Source organism: Neophocaena asiaeorientalis, unplaced genomic scaffold, assembly GCF_003031525.2.
Source record: "Neophocaena asiaeorientalis asiaeorientalis breed wild unplaced genomic scaffold, Neophocaena_asiaeorientalis_V1.1 scaffold82, whole genome shotgun sequence".
Lineage (NCBI taxonomy): Eukaryota > Metazoa > Chordata > Mammalia > Artiodactyla > Phocoenidae > Neophocaena > Neophocaena asiaeorientalis.
This window is the reverse complement of record NW_020173068.1, coordinates 4,684,466-4,704,037: the sequence shown is the minus strand read 5'-3', so window position 1 is coordinate 4,704,037 and position 19,572 is coordinate 4,684,466. Positions and strand designations below refer to the sequence as shown.

At 43.5% G+C, this 19,572-nt stretch overlaps 1 protein-coding gene across 1 annotated transcript in view; it reads right to left on the bottom strand.

Moving 5' to 3' along the window:
* ASXL1 (ASXL transcriptional regulator 1) overlaps positions 1-6,496 on the bottom strand; it is a 70,160-nt gene extending 63,664 nt beyond the window's left edge. Inside the window, exons 1-3 of the mRNA XM_024742934.1 lie at positions 6,432-6,496; positions 2,277-2,359; positions 1,308-1,310 (exon numbers count right to left, since the gene is read on the bottom strand). Coding sequence (XP_024598702.1) covers positions 1,308-1,310; positions 2,277-2,332 — 59 coding nt within the window. The 5' untranslated portion in view covers positions 2,333-2,359; positions 6,432-6,496. The remainder of the gene's footprint in view (positions 1-1,307; positions 1,311-2,276; positions 2,360-6,431) is intronic.
* Positions 6,497-19,572: the final 13,076 nt, after the last annotated feature.

Sequence of the window (19,572 nt, the reverse complement as noted above, 5' to 3'; positions counted from 1 at the left end):
ATACCCTTTAACTCACTCTTAAATCAAGAAAAAGAGGAAGAAATATAAAAGAAAACATCGCATGACAAGAATTCTACTTTGAAAGTGGCAAAAGAGCAACAAATGAAATTCACATAAATCACACCCAGAGAGCTCTGGGATAAGACATGCTATCTGATGTCTCCACTCCATACCTGACAATTCTTTAGTGCCTTTTGACAATATGAACCAAACTCTCAAGAAATTTAGAAACACTACACAATGATTTTTCAGGTACACTCAGGAGTTTTGAAAAAAAAAATTACCCAATATTTTTATTTACCCAAAATATTTAAATTAAATTTTAATGTTAATTAAAAACAAAACCGAGAGTTTCCTAGCATCTATATTCCAACCTGCGTATCACGCTCAGAAACTGCCACATAACATTTTCAACACAAAAACCACAGGATCACTGGTGCTGTCCCAAGAAAATAAGCACAATTTTTTTTTTCCAGTTAACATTTTCTAATAAACACACAAAAGGAACAGTATTTCATTTGCTTTTTCTCAGTTGGGAAGGGGGAAAGATGGGTTTTATTTTATATCTACCCAGGAGCAATCATTTAAATTTGAATATAAAAAGTCAAATGGATTTAGTTCCCAATAATGCTCCAACATTAAACCAAAAAAAGAGATAGCATATTAAGTTATATCATGGTCCCTGCTACAACAGTAGGTCGCAAAACAATGACAACTCACGTGAGTTAGCGACTACTTACTAAATCTTAAAATAGAAAAGCTGTCAAAAATACAGACAAATGTCCATTATTAATATTAACTGAGTTTGGCGCTAGCATGTTAGTGCTAGGGTTCACCTGTGCACCTTCTCTTCCCTCTCCCCAGCATGTTAAATAAATATAAATATCTCAAGTAAAGCCTCTCAGCATTTTTCAGAATTAGAGGCCCTAATTTATGCAGAGTGTTAAAAATAAATTCTGAGTCTAAAAAAGCCATTAAAAAAAACCCTATTACTTATTCAGCTTTGGAACACACTGGATGCTAAAAAAAAAAAAAAAATTTCACGAAGAACCAATCTCTAAAAGAAACCTTGTGCAGAATCTGGAGTATCAAGTGGGTGTGCTAATGTCTCTGCTACAGTGGGGAAAGGCATGCTGGCAGAGTCTTTCTTGAAACAGTGTGACTCCTACACACTATACCTCTGTCTACAAATCACAGAGCTGCTCACTCATCACGAGCCACCATGACTGCTTCATAATTCCTGTAAGAGCTAGAAGCAGAAACAAGTTAGGTTCTCAACTCCATCTGTCCCAAAGGGACTAATTTACCTTCTATAGGCACAGTGGTCCAACAGCAGTGCAGACAGCAGCATGATGGGAAATAGCACATAAAAACAAAACAAACAAAAAAAAACAATTATAACACTACACAGTGCATAGGTAGTATTTAAATGAATGTATCTAGACAATCCTGATCTTCCCTCCCCACAAAACGTCAGCTAGAGAATGTCTGAACTGACAACTGGAAAGTGAGGATCTTTTGTTCCTAAAAGATCAATTTCAAGCAGCTAAAGCTTAACCAGCAGAATATATGCTGTCTGTTCTGAATCCCGAGAAGGAACTGTGCTGTGCTCTCCTCTTTCATTTTAATTTTAAAAAAGGTTGGGGTGAGGAGAGAAAGGATTCAGGACAGGCACTGATTTTTGTTTGTGCCTGCAATTCTTTCTGTGTTTCCAATCTGTTGCTTCTCTAGGAAAAATACATCACAGGATAAGAAAATCAAGGTCACCTCCAAATTTAGTATGCTCATATCATGAATGCCTAGAATCAGTAGGGGGAAAAAAGCCAGTGGATTTTATGGTGATTAGACCACCCTTCTTTGATCCTAAAACAAAGGACTTCAAAGATATGGTATAGAGAGGAGGGAAGTTTTAGACACGATGGAGCCTATCAGAGTCTGTCCCTTCTCTATCACTGAAACTTGCAAAACAGAGTACATGAGAAAATGTGCTGACTCCTTACACAAAAAACAAGCTCCATGTCGAAATTTATGGGAGAGCAAGGATAGGGAGAGCCACTGAACCTCTGATGAAAACAAATGAATGTTGAGCCACTCCCACCCTCCACCCAGAGGACACACAACATGGGAGATAGTTCCACACCACCACCAGACGTGTGTGTGTGTATGTATGTATGTACACATATATGCACATGCGGACTTTCTCATATCACTGCCTGAGTGCAGGAAGACACGTGTCCTGTGAAACCCTGACATTAAGCAACAAGAGCCATACAAACCTCATTTCCTTTAGTCCTTCTGCCTCTATGACCTGCAGAATCTGTTTTGGTGTCATTGGAGCGTCTGAGTAGTTTTCTAGTACCTGAAGAAATAGAAGTGTTCTGATTTCAGTGTGCAACTTCCATTTACATCCGTCACTATATAACATGGGCTACAATTCTGCTATGAGGTACCGCTGCTGACAATTTAGTCTTTCCACAGACAAAATTACTTCTGAAACCAAATCACACATATATCTAACTAGTTGCTGAAAGTGACTGCCATTAGATGAAATATTCTAATTCTCAATTCTGAAAACACACAACCTCTTAGCATACATGTTATGATATGTGGGGCCTTAGCAACCTTGATTACCGCTTAACTTGATGCTGTTAATACGGCTAAACCACAGAATACATAGTTTTCTACGCAATAAATTATAAGACAGAAATGCATTTAGGGGCTTCACTGGTGGCGCAGTGGCTGAGAGTCCACCTGCCGATGCAGGGGACACGGGTTCGTGCCCCGGTCCGGGAAGATCCCACATGCCGCGGAGCGGCTGGGCCCGTGAGCCATGGCCGCTGAGCCTGTGCATCCGGAGCCTGTGCTCCGCAACGGGAGAGGCCGCAACAGTGAGAGGCCCGTGTACCGCAAAAAAAAAAAAAAAAAAAAAAAAAAAATAGAAATGCATTTAGATTTTCTTTCCCAAGGAACTTTGATTAGTATCCATATTTTTTTATCTTTTTTTGGGGGGGGCCACACTTGAAGGATCTTAGTTCCCCAAACAGGGACTGAACCTGTGCCCTTGGCAGTGAAAGCACAGAGTCCTAACCACTGGACCACCAGGGAATTCCCAGTACCCACATTTTTTAAATGATGGCTTTTGTACCACTGGGTTGTGAAATTCTGTTAACTGCCACAGTACATTTTGCCATTTGGCAACATGATGCTGTGATCCTATATGATTGGTGCAAGCAAACAATGAGAAATGGAACATCCCACTTATGTTAGCGACATCTATAACTAAGTCCTGGCAGTAAGGTCATAGTGAGCAACCAGAGCTCTCTCACTTGAAAAAGCTGAGTTGTTTTAGAAATGTTATTCTTCTCAGGGAGGAAAAAAGAGAGGCTGTCAATATCTCTGTACCATCTCTACCAGTGCAGCTGCTGAGGTTACTCCAAACCACACCAACATCTTGCAGTCATTTAACAACCGTAACAACGAAGTACTGCACTGCTCTGTCACAAGTAAAATGTACAGTCCCACAGGACTGCTGCGAAGGTTCTCTCTGTGGAAGATCATGAACCCTGAGCACTAAAGGAAGTCAAGTTTTGGAGGAGTAGCTGCTGAAATAAAACCTCTACCATGGTCCCATTCTTAGCCTCTCTCTGTTCAGTTTTTACATTCTCCTTGGGTGTCATTATCATCTCTCACAGTTTCAACTACTACCAAAATTCTGATAACTCCCAAATCTCTACCTCTAGCCTGGACTGCGGACTGCTTCCCAAGCTTCAGACTCCAAATACTCAGTTCTGTACTGGACGTCCCACATGCTCACCTACTCTAATTCAACCACCCCACCCCACCCCCGCCTTCTAACATTCCTCTCATTGGTCAGCAGCCTGTCTCATCACCTAATTCAGAAACCCAGGTTTCACCCTTCACTCTCACCTGTCCCCCAGTTCCCACCACCAGTTTCTGACCTGACCTGACACAATAGCCTTTTCGCTAATATCCCTGCAACCAGCCCTGCTCTCCTCAAATTCATTCGTACTCCACTGCCATCCTTCATTCAACAAATACGTGAAACACTCACTTTGTGCTAGGGACAATTCTAAAAATTCACCAGTAAAAAAAGACCAAATCCCCGTTTTTGCATAACTTACCCTGCTATATAGCCCCAGTCAGTCCAACAAAATAAACCTGCCCTAATCACTTTCCCAATTTAAAGTCCTTCAACAGCAACCTAATTATATACAGTGAAAGCTGAAGCTTCCAGAGACGACTAGTCCACTGGAAAAGCACAGGTTTTAGAACCAGACAGACCTGGTTCTAAGGAATTCAAATTCTGGTCTTCTAAACTTGGGCAGGTTACCTACCCACCCTAAGCCTAGGTTCCTTCATTTGTGAAGGAAGGATACTGAGATCTTCCTCTCAGAGTTGTTGTAGAGATTAGAGATAATGTACTGAGTGCCTATAGTGCCTGGCACCAAGTAGGTGTGTGCTGGCCTGGCGTACAAGGCCCTCACAATTTGATCTCTGCCTGTCTCTCCACAAACTTTATGTTCCAATAACTATGTGTAGTTCTACCCAGTTCCCACACTCTCCACCCTGCAAATAAACACACACACTCCTATTTCTTGTTACCAGCTCCTGCTTATGTCCTCTGTGACAGGCCTAACTCCTACTCACCCTTCAAGATTCAGTTTGGAAAGCACCTTCCTCCAGGAAGCTTTCTCTGCTCTCTGCCAGACAGTTCAATGTCTCTTTTCAGGGCCCCATAGTTGCACAACACTGCTAATTTATCTTCCAAAGAAGGACACTTGAGAGTAAAAGGAGGAGCTATTCATAATTATGCTTAGACAATAAGCAGGAACCAGGATGTCTATTACCATTTATACATCTATGATGGCACTTACCATGCCTGTAATGAAATTCTATTCACCTGTCTGGACCTTCTCCATCCCCAGAAAAACCATAAGCTCCTCAAGGGCAAACCTTAATCCATCTTTGTATTCCAAGAACCTAAGTGCCAAGTTAAGCAGTGTTGACTTGAACAAACCCACAATACAAGCTACTAATGTTCACTGCCACAGATATAACTTCTTTGATACTAATTGTGAGCTAAGCTAGTGAATTTTTGTATGGTAATTTTTTTTTTTTTCAAGAGGCATGACTCTGAAAAATTAGCTACCAATTATTTAAACAGCAGTCAGGAAGAGCCTGAGAATCTAAGAGAGAGCAAACAAAATCTCTAAAGGGAAGTTACATCAAAAGATACAAAGTTTTCACTTTTATTAAAACTGTACATGCCTCCGGCTTTCCGTATAAGAACAATTCAGCACTGTTCTATCCCTAGTCTGTCTTTCTAAAGCATACTTAAAAAAAAAAGTATCTCTTCTCCAACTTCAAAGGGAAAAAAATGTTTGATGTAAGAATGGTCAGTCATGAATCAAAGTGAAAGATAAAGCATGCAATGAAGAGTTTCTCAAAGCCAGGGAGAATCCATTTAAGGGCATTCAATCTAAAGGGAAATCCACTCAGCTATTTCTCCCAAACAAATTGTTCCTAACAAGTAGGAGGATTTATACCCACCCAACCCCCTAAAGTCTACCTCCTACATCTAGGAAAAACAAGACTACAAAATGTTTGAAAGAACAATATCTACTTCTCAACAACATAATTAACAGCTGCAAAAATCAACCTCCTGGGGCTTACTACACTACTGAAATTGTCCAGAAGTCTCTTCTTTCCTACCAAAATAGTTTTAAAAGGGTTCCTGGTATCACTTTAGCCACCAATGTGAGCAAGGTTGGGAGCAATATGAAACTGCCCCCAAGCAAGTGCATCTGATCGCGACTGCAAGCACTCCAAATTCACCTGTCCAAAGAGTAATTAGATCTAATCTACTGCCCTATCATTATAGCTCACTGGAGTCAAGGTTTTCTCTAGCCAGTGTTAAGCCTCACAAACTCTCCAGCACTTGATTTGTTACAACAATTTTTTTTTCCCCAAATGAGGAGAGAACTCTAAAAGTTCCCCCTCGCTCACCAACTAGTCCCATCCAAAGGGACAGAAAATGCTAAACAAAAAACAATAAAAGACAGGCAAAACTACACACCATATACCCACAAGTCATCTTTCATGTGTTTAAGAGCACCACAAGTAATTCCAAGTAGGACTTACTATTTTTTAATGAAGAACCAGAAGTAAAAGAAGAGAAAGAACTTACTGGGATAATCTAGCATGAGTTGAGCCAATGATAAAACAGAAATAGCAACCTAGATACTGGAGTGCAGATCACCGTAAATTCAAGAACCTAAAGAGGCTTAAGAGTGGACCCCAAATTCCTAGAGACTTTCAACTAGGAAGAGCCAACAAAGCTTTGAGACGAGCAGACTTTAGAATTCTGTCAAGACATAAATAACACAGGATTTAAAGGTACTTTCACCTACCTCTAACAAGTAAAACTCTGGCAAGCAAATTTCCTGGTGGTGCCCAGAGTCATAAACACCTGCAGAACAGAAACTCAGAGGAGAATTTCAATGAACAGACTCAACCTCCAGGAGAAAGAGAGCATGTCCTTTTGGCTCTCCTCTACTCTCCTTCAGGTAAAGCAACAATGGAGAAATCCTGAAACTACCAAGAGATCCTGAAAGCTAAACAAAGCTTCCAAATCTGACTGAACCTGAAAAAAGTATTTAGGTACTTCAAAATCTGCAAATTTCATATGCCAAACCAAAACAAATTAACTGAAGCACAAAACTTCAGCTTACAAACTAATTGCTACTTCTGTTTCTTGGGCAACAAATGCCTGGGGAAGAGGATCAGGTACACCAGTTTAATTTCCCCTATAAACCAAACAGAGTTAGTTCTTTTAAGTCAATAACTGAGTTTTACAGGCTCCAAGAACAAAAAAGGTGTACCAAAGATTTGTGAAAACCTCCAACACATATTTGTCTTTTTTTGCACAACACCTCTGAGGCAGGAACCCTACTTCCCAATAAAATGAAAGATTAGAAGGTTGAGCTTCATTCATCATTAAAAGTGAATTACAGCAATTACATATAAACTACAGGGTGTCAAGAGACAAGTATACTATCTGCACTATAACCCTGCTTTGTGACAGTTATGAGGAAGTGACATCTCTGAGACAAGCATAACCTGTTACTACTGTCATCAGCAAGATTTTATAAGAACATGTCTCAAAGTGTCTTAGCTTTGTGGGTGCAAATCCAAAAGGAAGATATTTCACTTGCAAGTCCTCTGACACTTTGAGAACAGAAAATTCACAACACCCATTACAAGGCAGCTTCAAATACTCAAATTACTCTCTCCTTTGCTAAGTCCTCAGTGAGTATTATCTTCAGAGACACTTGGTCTTTGCCCAACACTTCATGTATACATGCACCAGGACACTAAGGAAGAGAGAACACACGCATACATTCTTTGCAAAGTGTAGTTAGTTCTCTGCAGAGTGCCTGTTTCCAGTCTAGCTTGCGAAGTCCGGTCAGCAGAATCTCAGAAGTGTGGTACGTGGGCCACCTGCTTTACAACCAACCCGAGAAGCTGGTTAAAATGAAGATATTCAAGCTCTACTCCAGAATCTCAGACTCCGTAGGTCTTAAGTAGGGCCCTAGGATGAGCATTCCTAACAACCTCCCCAGGTGTCCCCACAGGACACCAAAGTTTGAGAACCAAGGCTCAGGGTTCAAGCTAGGAGTAAGCATTTGCTTCCCTCCACACACCTGGTTTAGATTGCGAAAGCTCAAAATGCCACTCGCGTCCTTGAAACTGGGGGTTCTTTCCAACCCCTGGAGTCAAACGCACCACCCCATTGCCCACCAGGAAGCGAAGGAGGAGCTTCCGACCCTTCCCGGAAACCTAACTCCCCCGAGTGCATAAACGAAGCTTCCCCAGACCCCCTAGAAGCTGCCAAATAGTGGGGGAGGGGAGGCGGGGGCCCCGCCGCCCGGAGGGGGAGGAGCCGGCCTGCCAGCTCGACCCCTCCGCAGGAATTTAGAGGGGGGACGTGCAGAAAAAGGCGCCACCTCCGACCCGGCGGGGGACCTCTCCCCACCCAACGCCTTGGGGGATTGTCCCTTTCCAGCAGAAAGGGTGGCCCGCCCCCTCCTACAGTGGGCAGGGCTTCGCTAGCGGCGAAGGAGAAGGAGGTAGCCCCGCGATCGCTAAGGAATGCGGCGGCTCCGCATAACCACGGGGTCAGAGGTCACGGCTCCGGCCTCCGCTTTCCCGCTCTACTGCGAGGCCAAGACCGGACTGGCGGCGGGGCGGGAAGGCGAGACGCGGCTTTCCCTTCGGCGCCCGGGTGTGTGCGTGTCTGCCGTGGGTGTGTGTGAGTGTGTGTGAAGAGTGAGGAGGGGGAGTGTGGGGTTTTTTTTTTTTTGAACAAAAACAAACCGAAAGGGCGGCTGGGAGTCGTAGTCCCGGCTGCCTCTCTGGCCTCCCCCGCTCCGGAAGAATATGGCTGAGTGAAACTCTTGGACCACACTTCCCAGCGTGCCCCGCGGCCCGTCTTTTCCGCCCTCCCCTCCCTTCCTCTGCCCCGCGCAGAGCTCGGTAAGGAAGGGGGCCGGACAGTCGTTCGGGAAAGGGGCTGGGCGGAGTCTCGCGAGGTGCGGGAACTGGCTGGGGGCCTGAGGCATTCTGGGAGGCGATGCTGGGAAGGGGCGGTGGCCCTGTGCCCCACTACCGTGAGCTGTGTTTAACTCCTTCGGCGCTTCTCGCCTTGGGGCCGCCACGCGGGTAGAGCGGGGGCATCGAGAACTGGTAGCTCGACTTCCAGCGCCCACTTTGTGCCTCTCTCCGTCTGAGCGGTTTTCACCGACACTTCTTGTAGGTAACAAGAGACAGGACTTTCCCTTTTGGTCCTCCCCTAAATGACTCACTGCCGCATAATAATGAGACAAAAAGATACTCATACCAGTAAAACGGTTATTTCACGATTGATGAACCTAGACAGTTCTCCATTTCCTCCTGTGCTTTCATGCCGCTATGTGTTTGCAGAAGCTTTATTTGCAGAAGCTGCACACGCAGCCTACAGCGTTCATGCCACCTGGTGAACTTGGTGATACGATTACGGGTTGTGTGAAGAGCTTGGACTTTGGGGACATACTTACCAGAATGCACCTGAGGCCTTTTTAGAGGCAATATCCTGAAGGGAACACAGAACCTGGAGTCAAACGGACCTAGACCGGAATTCTGGCTAAGCCACTCCATGGCTATCAGCCTAATACCTCACAGCATTATTGAGATTAAAATCAACATAAAACACCTGGCAGGTTGGAAGAGAGTGTGAAGGGGGACCATGACATTAGGTCCATATAATTTGGCTCCTGACATAAAGCAAGTGTTTAATAATTGGTACCAGCTGAGGGGCAATGGGCACTGTACTTACCCTCTCTGAGCCTTGGTTGCAGAGCATGAAATGAAATGATGTCCAGAGTACCCAACACATATGTTTTCTGTGCCTATTTGTTGAACCAGTCAACGTCCAGAAACATTCCTAGAATCAGTCCTAAACTGGATAGTGGCCAGTTCTTTAAAATTAGGGAGGAAGGGTCAATGGCCACATTTGAAAGTTATCCCAGGGTGAGGAAGCATACCCTCCACTCCCTCGTGTTAGCGCAGTGCTTAGGGAAGATCAACACGTGCTGCCAAAGCCTAACATCATGGAGTTCAGTGCTCCTGCTTCTAACACTCGTCACACAGAAGACTTGCACGTCCAATAAACAAAACCCTGCAAAGTGAATAGACTGTAGAAGGTGAAATAGGCATGTTTTTTAAATCTTCTGTCCGCTTCTAACTTCACCCCAATAGGGGGAAAGGAAGAACCCCACCTCCACGACCAAAAAATTGTTTGACCTGATTTTTCACAAAGGGGTGGTGGTGGTGGTGGTGGTTTAATCTACAGCAGACGCAGTGACCTTTGACAAGTCATTTGGCTTGTTTCAAATGTTTTCTTCTTGAGTAGCTTCATCCCCCTCTGACCTCCAAGGAGTCAACTAGAGAAGATTCATTCTAAAATTTACATGTTTAGTACAGGCACTGTGGTTGGCAGAATAACGTCCTCCTCGCCCCCTCCCCCCGCAAAAAAATTAAAACTATCTATGCCCTAGTCCCTGGAACCTGTGAATATGTTACATTCCATGGCAAAAGGGACATTGCAGATGGAATTAAAGACCATAAAATAGGGAGATTATCCTGGATTATCAGGGTGGACCCAGTGTAATCACATGGACCCTTAAAAAGCAGAAGAGGAATGCAAAAGAGATGCTTTGGAGAGAAGAGGCAGGAGAAGAATCCGATTCGAAGCTTGAGAGGAACTCAACCCACTGTTGATGAAGGGGCCATGAGCCAGGGAACGTAGGCAGCCTTTAGAAGCTGAGAACAAGCCCTGTCAGCAAGTAATGGGACCTCAGTTCTGCGGCCTCATGGGACTGATCTTTCAAACCTGACTGAGCTTGGAAGCAGGTTCTCCCCACCCCAACCCCGGAATCTGCAGAGAGGAGTCCAGTCCTACTAACACCTTGATTTTAGCTGTATCCAAGAACCAGCTAAGCCACACAGTCCAGACTTCTGACCCACAGAAAGTGTGAGACAGAAGGTTTTAAGCCACTAAATCTGGTAACTTTTTACAGTAGCAAAAGAAAGCTAATGTAGGCAGGCACCGTGGAAACGCCTTTAAGTTTTTCAGTCAATTCTGCCTGGCTGTCAGTTGGGTCAAGCCATGGGGGAATCCAGATGTGAATGTTCAAGGTCTCTGCCCTTGCAGGATCAAACGGAAACGAATGACAACATCATAGTTAAGTGGTAAAAGAGTATGTTCAGAGGACTATACAAGATGTGTGTTAGAAAATTGGCTTTAGTCACTAATCCTTAAATAGCTGTCATTTTTTAAGTTAATGACACCCATGAGTGTATTCTCTTGTCACAAGCACCAAAAACAAACCTATACATTTTTTTGGTGTGTGTTTTTCTGTTTTTAATCACAGTGCTTTTATTACAGAATTTCTTTGAAGTCAACACAGGTGCCACAGGACAGTATAAGATAAACGGGACTGATATCCAACCCTGCCCTGTTTGGGGGTGAGTCAGTGTTTTCAAACTGCACAGTTATGAGCAAAGCACACATTCAGGAATCTGAATAACAAACACACCACCAGCAGACCCAAGCATTTCCAAAAGGACACATACGACCCTGGAACCTCACTATGAGATAATGTATTGCCACTGGCTTTGGACTTCAGCAGGCCTGGGTTTAAATCTTCTTGCAGTCATTCTCCAGCTGTGTGGTCTTGGTCAAGTTATGAAAACTCCCATTGACTCAGAGCCATCAATTTAGACAATGGGGTACATAAACTCAAAGGGTGGAATTGGGATTAAATGGGACCTTTGTAAAACACCTTGAACACAGTAGACTCACTAAAGGCCAGCTCTCTTTGCCACCAAGAAGGTTTAGAGTCTGAAGTGTAAAAAGTGTCTCATTTTTATACTTCACTGAACCTTCAGTGAACCCTGAAACAGAGTTTGCCACACTAACGAATGTTCTGTCCCAGTGACTCTGTCCCCATTTTCAAATGAAGTTGAGGTTCAGAGAGGTCAAATTACCTCCCTCAGGTCCCAGTGAGATCACCTCTGCTAAACTTCCAGCATAGCAGATGATCCACAAATGTGCACCTCTCCTGGTACCTCCCACATCTCATTTCCTTGTATGATTTCTGGTCTAATGTCTGTGCTCTTGTTAGCATCTTCTTGAGGTCATTATCACACCCCCAACATCTGGCACAGTCTTGGCACATGGTAGGCACTGAATCCGGATGACCTTACTCAATAATTACTTTATTGGACAAAGTCCCTAACTACTAATTTCCCATGGAATAAGCCCTATCCAGTATTTGGAACCTGTCCAGGCAGAATTGGTAAACAGTGAGGCATGATTCACCCAAACAGACCTATGCAAGTTGTAAAGATGCTTAGAGATGGAGACCTCCTCACCTCACTGTGGTCATGAGGCACAGAATCTGCCCACGCGATGGGCAGCCCTCACTCAGCTTACCTGCCATTCACCATCACGTAAATCCATTCCTGTTTTTTCAGTCTCCCATGAGGCTGAAAACATGTTTAAATCCCATTTTACGCCACCAAAATGTTAATAATGGTTACTTCTGGTTTGTGAGACTACAGCCGATTTGGGGGGAAGGTGTTTCCTACAAAGTATTACTTTTTTGTGTGTGTGTGTGGTACGCGGGCCACTCACTGTTGTGGCCTCTCCCCTTGTGGAGCACAGGCTCCGGACGCGCAGGCTCAGCGGCCATGGCTCACGGGCCTAGCCGCTCCGCGGCATGTGGGATCTTCCCGGACCGGGGCACGAACCCGTGTCCCCTGCATCGGCAGGCGGACTCTCAACCACTGCGCAACCAGGGAAGCCCACATTATTTTAATTGAAAAAAATTATTTTTCATCTAAACCACAAAACAAAGTGCTTAGATTAAGGTGGCAGATATAATGTTTTTCACTTCTTTACACTTGTCTGTAGTTTCCAAATCTTCTAGAATGAGTATGTGCTACTCATGCTCATGAGTATGATGAAAACAATAAAGATTTTAATGCTTAACCGTATGAGAACACCTTTAATAACACTTCTTTTCATTTTACTTAAGAAGATTTGTGGGGGGCTTCCCTGGTGGCGCAGTGGTTGAGAGTCCGCCTGCCGATGCAGGGGACACGGGTTCGTGCCCCGGTCCGGGAAGATGGGCCCGTGAGCCATGGCCGCTGAGCCTGCGCGTCCGGAGCCTGTGCTCCGCAACGGGAGGGGCCACAACAGTGAGAGGCCCGCGTGCCGCAAAAAAAAAAAAGATTTGTGGGATCCCCTCCCAAATGGCCTCAAAGGATGACCTGAGCTAGTTTTTACTAAAAGTATAGATAATAAAAGCCCTCTGCCTGATTCTTTAAGGTTTTCAGGTGGAGATTTCAGGACCCCATTAAGGAGCCCATCCCAATTTTCAATATCTCTTAATACTAAAGAAATGTACTCATCTACCATAAATCTTTCTCATCTCAGTATAAGGCATTTCCTCTATTCCTTCTCTGTGAAGAAGGAAAAGAAACTTTAAAGTACATTTAAACACCAAAATTTTAAGAGTGGTGCTAATTTGATGAAATTGGGTTGTTTCTTCACTTTCAATTTTTTATACTGAAAACATTAACTTACACACTGCCTCAAATGGCTTTTGTTCCCCCTCCTCTTTAATGATTGCTAATAACTGAATGTGAAGTTGAGGGTTTGAATAAATGGCTTTCACAGGCTTTGACTCTTGAATATCACAACCCACCATGTGAGCTGAGTAAGAAAATTGGCAGGGCCAGTAAAGCAAAGGAGCTTTCCCCAAGATCACACAATTAGTTGTTGCTGGAGTCGAGATTTAAACTTAAAACTCCTCATTCCAATTTCCTTCTAAGGCACTGTGGTAGCCAGCCTCCAAAATGCCCCCCCGCCCCCCCCCATGATTCCCAGCCCTGACATTCATATCCTTTTTAGTCCCCTCCCACTTTGAATAGGGCTGAACTATGGAACCAATAGGATATTTTGCAAATGACCACGTGTGGCTTCTGGGGCTAGGTCATAAAAGACACTGCAGCTTCTGCCTTATTCTCTTAGATCACAGGCTCTGGGGGAGGCCAGGCACCCTGTCGTGAGGACACTCAAGCAGCCATATGGAGAGGTGACGTCTACACGGCCAGTAGCCCCAGACAAGCTTTCAGGTGACTTCAGCCCTGGCTAACATCTTGAGAGATCAACCTCATAAGAGATCCAGAGCCAGAATCACCCAAATATGCTGCTCCTGGGAACTGTGTGAGATAATGTTTACTGTTTTAAGTCACTAAGTTCTCAGGTAATCTGTTACACAGAACTAGACAACTGAGAAAGACAGTGCCTCCCTTCTGCTTAGTTTGTACGTTCTGTGAAAGCTGCTGAAAATCAAGGGACCCTCTTTCTGGACAAGCTTTACTTACACCTATGTATACAAAATTCTTTATAGCATTTCAGGGTGTGCCCAGACCCTCTGAAGCCAATATAGTAATGCTAGTAACAGTAGTACTCCCCCTTTTCGCAAAGGCTCAGAGAAATAAAACCACTTGTCCCAACTTGTGGAGCTACTATATGCCAGAGCCAGGATTGAAACCCAAGTAACCTAACTTTGCACATACCTCACACTCTTTGCCACCTTGCTCCTATGATCCTGGAGCCCTAGGTTCAGAACCACTGCTCTAAGCTAAGTAATCCCATCCCTTCTCTAACTTCTGTATCCTTCCCCTTCAATTACAGAAGTTGCATTTCTTTACCCTATTTTAATTGCAGTTCCTAAGTTATCCACTGCGTCCTAGTTCCCACCAAAGAGACAAAGTCAAGGTCACTGACTCTGAGGGCACCCTGGTCTAATGGAATCACAGATGTGGAAACAAATAACTACACACATTCTTAAGACCCACCATCAATTTTGGACAAGGATGAAGTAACAAACGCTGGGAGGGCAGACTTCACAGAGCTGGTGATTCCCTGGTTCTTGAAGGCCCAGAGGAAAGAAGACTGGCTCAGGGGAGTTCTAGGTAGAAGTGACAGTGAGTATGATGGGGGAAGGGGGTGACAGCCTCCACGTGTGTATGAAAGTACAAGTGTGTTCAGTTGGGGAGGGGTCAGCAGTCCAGTGGGGCAGGAGGACCCATGGGCAGAAAGGTGGGCTGGGGCCTAGTAGGGGCATAAGGGAGGGACAGGAGGTAGATCTCCAGGCTGAGGAGTTTTGATTGCCTCCTGTAACTACCAGGAATCAACAGAACTCTGATTTGAGCTCAGATACTGGCTCTTACCCAACTCTGTGGTCCCAGACCCAACAGCACAGGGCCTGACACAGAGCAGATGCCCTTTGTTTGCTGAATGGATACGTTCGAGCAGGACTGGGTGCTAACACTGGTCTGCAGGGGAGGGAGAGCAAGACGGGTGCAGTCGCCCCAGACTCCTCCTTGAATGTTTCTTCGGCAAGGCCTCTGCTGCCCTACACTCACTAAGTCCTTTACGCTCCCATAGCATCCAAAGCTTCCTTCAAAATGTAATGAGGAAAAATATAATTCACTCTTGACATTAATAATGACTTCCTCAATGTCTGCTCCCCAATTAGACTGTCAGCCAGATAAGGTCAGGGACTGTGGGCCTATTTACCGTCCTGCCCTCTGTCCTAGAAGAGAGGCTCTTCTATCCCAGAAAACAGTAGTACAGCATGGGGCACCTTCTTTAATTGGCACTGATAAGTTAGTACTGATACAAGCCCTGTGCTGAGCCCTGGGGACTAACAGTCCAATTGGACACAGTTCCTGCATCATATAGATGGATTTCAAGTGATGGCAAGTCAGTATGGGAGGTGCCCTAGTGATAGAAACCTGGGATGCTCCTGGAGCTGAGGGAAGGGGATATCTCAAAGCTGACACTATGTAGAGGAGAAATTATTTCCCAAATCAACAATTATAGGGCTTCCTTGGTGGCGATGCAGGGGACACGGGTTCGTGCCCCCGTCCAGGAAGATCCCACATGCCGCGGAGCGGCTGGGCCCGTGAGCCATGGCTGCTGAGCCTGCGCGTCCAGAGCCTGTGCTCCGCAACGGGAGAGGCCACAACAGCGAGAGGCCCGCGTACCGCAAAAAAAAAAAAAAATTAATGAGTAGATACAGAGAACAGACTGGTGGTTGCCAGAGGCGGGGGTGTGGACAAGATGGGTAAAGGTGGTCAAAGGTACAAACTTCCAGTTATAAAATAAGTCCTGGGGATGTAATGTACAGCGTGGTGACTATAGTTAATATTACTGTATTGTATATTTGAAAGTTGCTAAGAGAGTAGATCTTAAAAGTTCTCATCACAAGAAAAAAAATGTGCAACTCCATATGGTGCTAGATGTTAACTAGACTTATTGTGATGATCATTTTACAATATACACAGATACAGAATCAATATGTTGTACACCCTAAATTAATATAATGTTATATGTCAATTATATCTCAATTTAAAAAAATGAATAACTTTCTTATGTACTAAGAAAGTCACATTCACAACAACAACAAAACTTACACCATCTGGAAATAAAGTTAATATAAAATCACACATCTTATATAAAGAAAACTATAAACTCCACCAAGGAGCATAAAGTCTTGGACCAATAAAGAGCGCAGCTTGCCTCAGGCTGGAAGACCCTATAACGTGGATATTCATTATCTCAAAATTAGCCTATCCAGTAAATGTCATCCCAATCAAGATCCCAGTGAGATTTTCTTGTCAAAGTGATCCTAAAATTCAACTGGAAAAATAGATGCATCGTTTTCATAACAAAAAGACTGAACATTTACTGACAACTTGCCATGTGCCAGACTCTGGCCCAAGGACTTCCTATGCATCGTTTCATCTCATCTTCACAAAAACACTGTAAGGTAGATACGGTTACTATTAACTTTAAACAGATGAGGAAGCAGAGGTTCAGAGAGAAAAAAATAACTTGCCCAAGATTACACAGCTAGCAGGTGGCTGACCTGGGATTAAAGCTCAGGCTGGCTGAACGAATGAACGAACCCAAACTCTGCGAATTTAACCACTCCGCCATACTGCCAAAAGAAGTTTGAAGATGAATGAGTTGGGACTTGTTCTACCAGATACTAAAATGCATTAGGTAGCTACACCAAACTAAAACAGTACAGTTTTGACAAAGGAACTGACAGACCTATTAAACTGAACAGAGTACAGAAATAGAGCCAAGTGTATAAGGAGTTATAGTGTACAATAAAGGTAACATTTCATATTGGTGGAGAAAAGATGGAAGTCAATAAACGGAACGGGACCACTGGGTAGCCATTTGGAGAAAAATTAAGTTGGAGCTCCATCTCCCTCCCTAAGTCTAAATTCCACCTCTTAGATCAAAGATGTACATGTGATAAAAGAAACAATAAAAGCATTGGAAGAAAAAAACAAGGGAATGTTTTAATAATCCTGGAACCGGAAGACTTTCTAAACATGTTATAAAAGTTTTTTAAAAATCCGTCCAGTAAAATCAAGTCAAGATTTGACTTTATAAACTTAAAACTTCATATGTGGCAATAAAATACCACACACAAGGTTAAAGACAACCAATGAAGTGGAGGAAGATATCTGTCACATACATGACAAAGAGTTAAAATTCCTAATAAACAGGGACTTCCCTGGTGGCACAGTGGTTAAGACTCCGCCTCCCAGTGCAGGGGGCCTGGGTTCAATCCCTGACCAGGAAACTAGATCCCACACGCGTGCCACGACTAAGGAGCCAGTGAGCTGCCACTAAGGAGCCTGCCTGCTGCAACTGGTATGGTGCAACCAAATAAATAAATATTTTTTTAAAAGCTTCCTAATAAACAAAGAGTTTTTAAAAGTCAATAGGAAACACCTGAATTAGAAAAATAGTCAAATAACAATGGCCTAAAAAGGCAATTAAAAAAAAAAAAAAAAAAAAAAAAAAGGCAATTAACGAAGGATCACAAACGGAAATAAATACTTGAAAATATTTTCCACCTCATTAGTAATATTGGAACTATAGATAGAAACAAAATTGAGATACCATTTTTCAAGAGAATTGAAATTTTTCAGACTGGCAAAGGTTGAAAAGATTGGCAGAACCTAGTGTTAACAAGGATATAGGGAAATGGGCATAATTTATGCACTGCCGGTGGGAGTGCAAATTCATATAGGCATTTTGGGAGGCAGTTTACCAATATGGGACAAAATTATAATGGGAAAACCCTTTGATCTAGTAATTCATTTATAGTGATGTATCCTAGGAAGGAAATTAAACAAGTGAACAATGATCTATATATAAGGTTGCTTTATACAGTATTGTATAAAACAAAATAATCTGAAAATGACTTCAACGACTATCTACAGCGTTAAATAAATTCTGGTATTCCATACAATAGATTACTAGGAAGCCATTTATTTATTTATTTATTTATTATTTTTTTTTCCTTCCTTTTCTTTCTGCGGCACGCAGGCCTCTCACTGTTGTGGCCTCCCCCGCCGCGGAGCACAGGCTCCGGACGCGCAGCCTCAGCGGCCATGGCTCACGGGCCCAGCCGCTCCGCGGCATGTAGGATCTTCCCCGACCGGGGCACGAACCTGCGTCCCCTGCATCAGCAGACGGACTCCCAACCACTGCGCCACCAGGGAAGCCCCCTAGGAAGCCATTTAGAATAATAATATAAATCCATATTTATTAACTGGACATATGTCCATAACATATTATTGAGTGAAAACAGGACAGGTGTGTACTATGGACCCATATATATTATGAAGGTCGAACTAAAAGAGTTTGCATAAAGAGATATCTAAAAAACTGGCTATCAGCTATAAGAAACAGAATTTCCAGTGATTTGTAATTACTCCTTTAAGTGTTTTTGTATTGTTTGAATGTTTTACCATCAGAATATATAACTTTTATAATCAGAATATTCAATAAAGGTTGCTATGTTTTGATTTTGAAATAGCACTTAACACTTATTATACAACCTAGGAAATTTATATTATCACATTTATCATATATCAACCCTACAAGGAAGGTATTATTCATTCATTTTACAGGAAGGGACACAATCCAAGGCTCAGAAAGGTTAAGCAACTTGCAATGGAAGTATCAGGATTTGCACACAGGTCTGGCTGACACAAGAGCTCTTTCCATAATGCTGCACTGTTACTAATAATTAATAGTGCTATTAATATTTAATAATATATGCCTCTTATTGTATGCCTATTAAGTGACAGATCCTTGATGGATGTTTTCTTACATCCTTCCAGCAACTCTTGAGAGCAGCGGGGTGGGTATTACCCTCCTACCAAGGTGCAATAGCTTGCTTCGGGCAATAAGTGCTAACCCAGGTTTATCTAGCTCCAAAACCTCCCTGCTCCGTTTTGCCACATTTCCTGCTGATCTGGTAGAATACTGTCTTCACCTTGAGACATTGTTTGCCCCGAGGTCTTTGCTCTTCTACATGTCCTTGCATCTCCATCTTGTAGCTCTTTGGATAGATTATAGTGCTTAAATAGAGATTATGTATTTGACCATAATGCAAATGTTTTCTTTTACCATGCAGTATTTAAACAAGAATGTCGTGAAGTCTTAGTTTATCTGCTAATTTTATCACTCGGCTCAGAAGCCTTGGGGTCTCCCTGGACAGACTAAAACCAAGGCAGCCAGGATCCCACACAGTCTAGCCCAGAGTGCCCTGGGCTCCCTCCATTCACACTCCTGACCACACCCCTCCTGGGTTTTTCAACATAAAAGCCCCAGCATCCGGCAGCAGGACTGGCCCAAAGTGGCATTCAGTAAATGCCAGCTGAAGGGAGGAAAAAGGAAAACTCTACCATGAGAGACAAAGATTTCAACCAGGCAACTCGAAAGGGGCCTTGGAGGCTGAGTGAAATTTAACTGAGCGGAGATGAGGGTAGGCTTAGATGAAGGCAACATGCTCGCAAAGTCACCTGGAGACCCACCTCCAGGCAGTGCTGTCCAGCTTT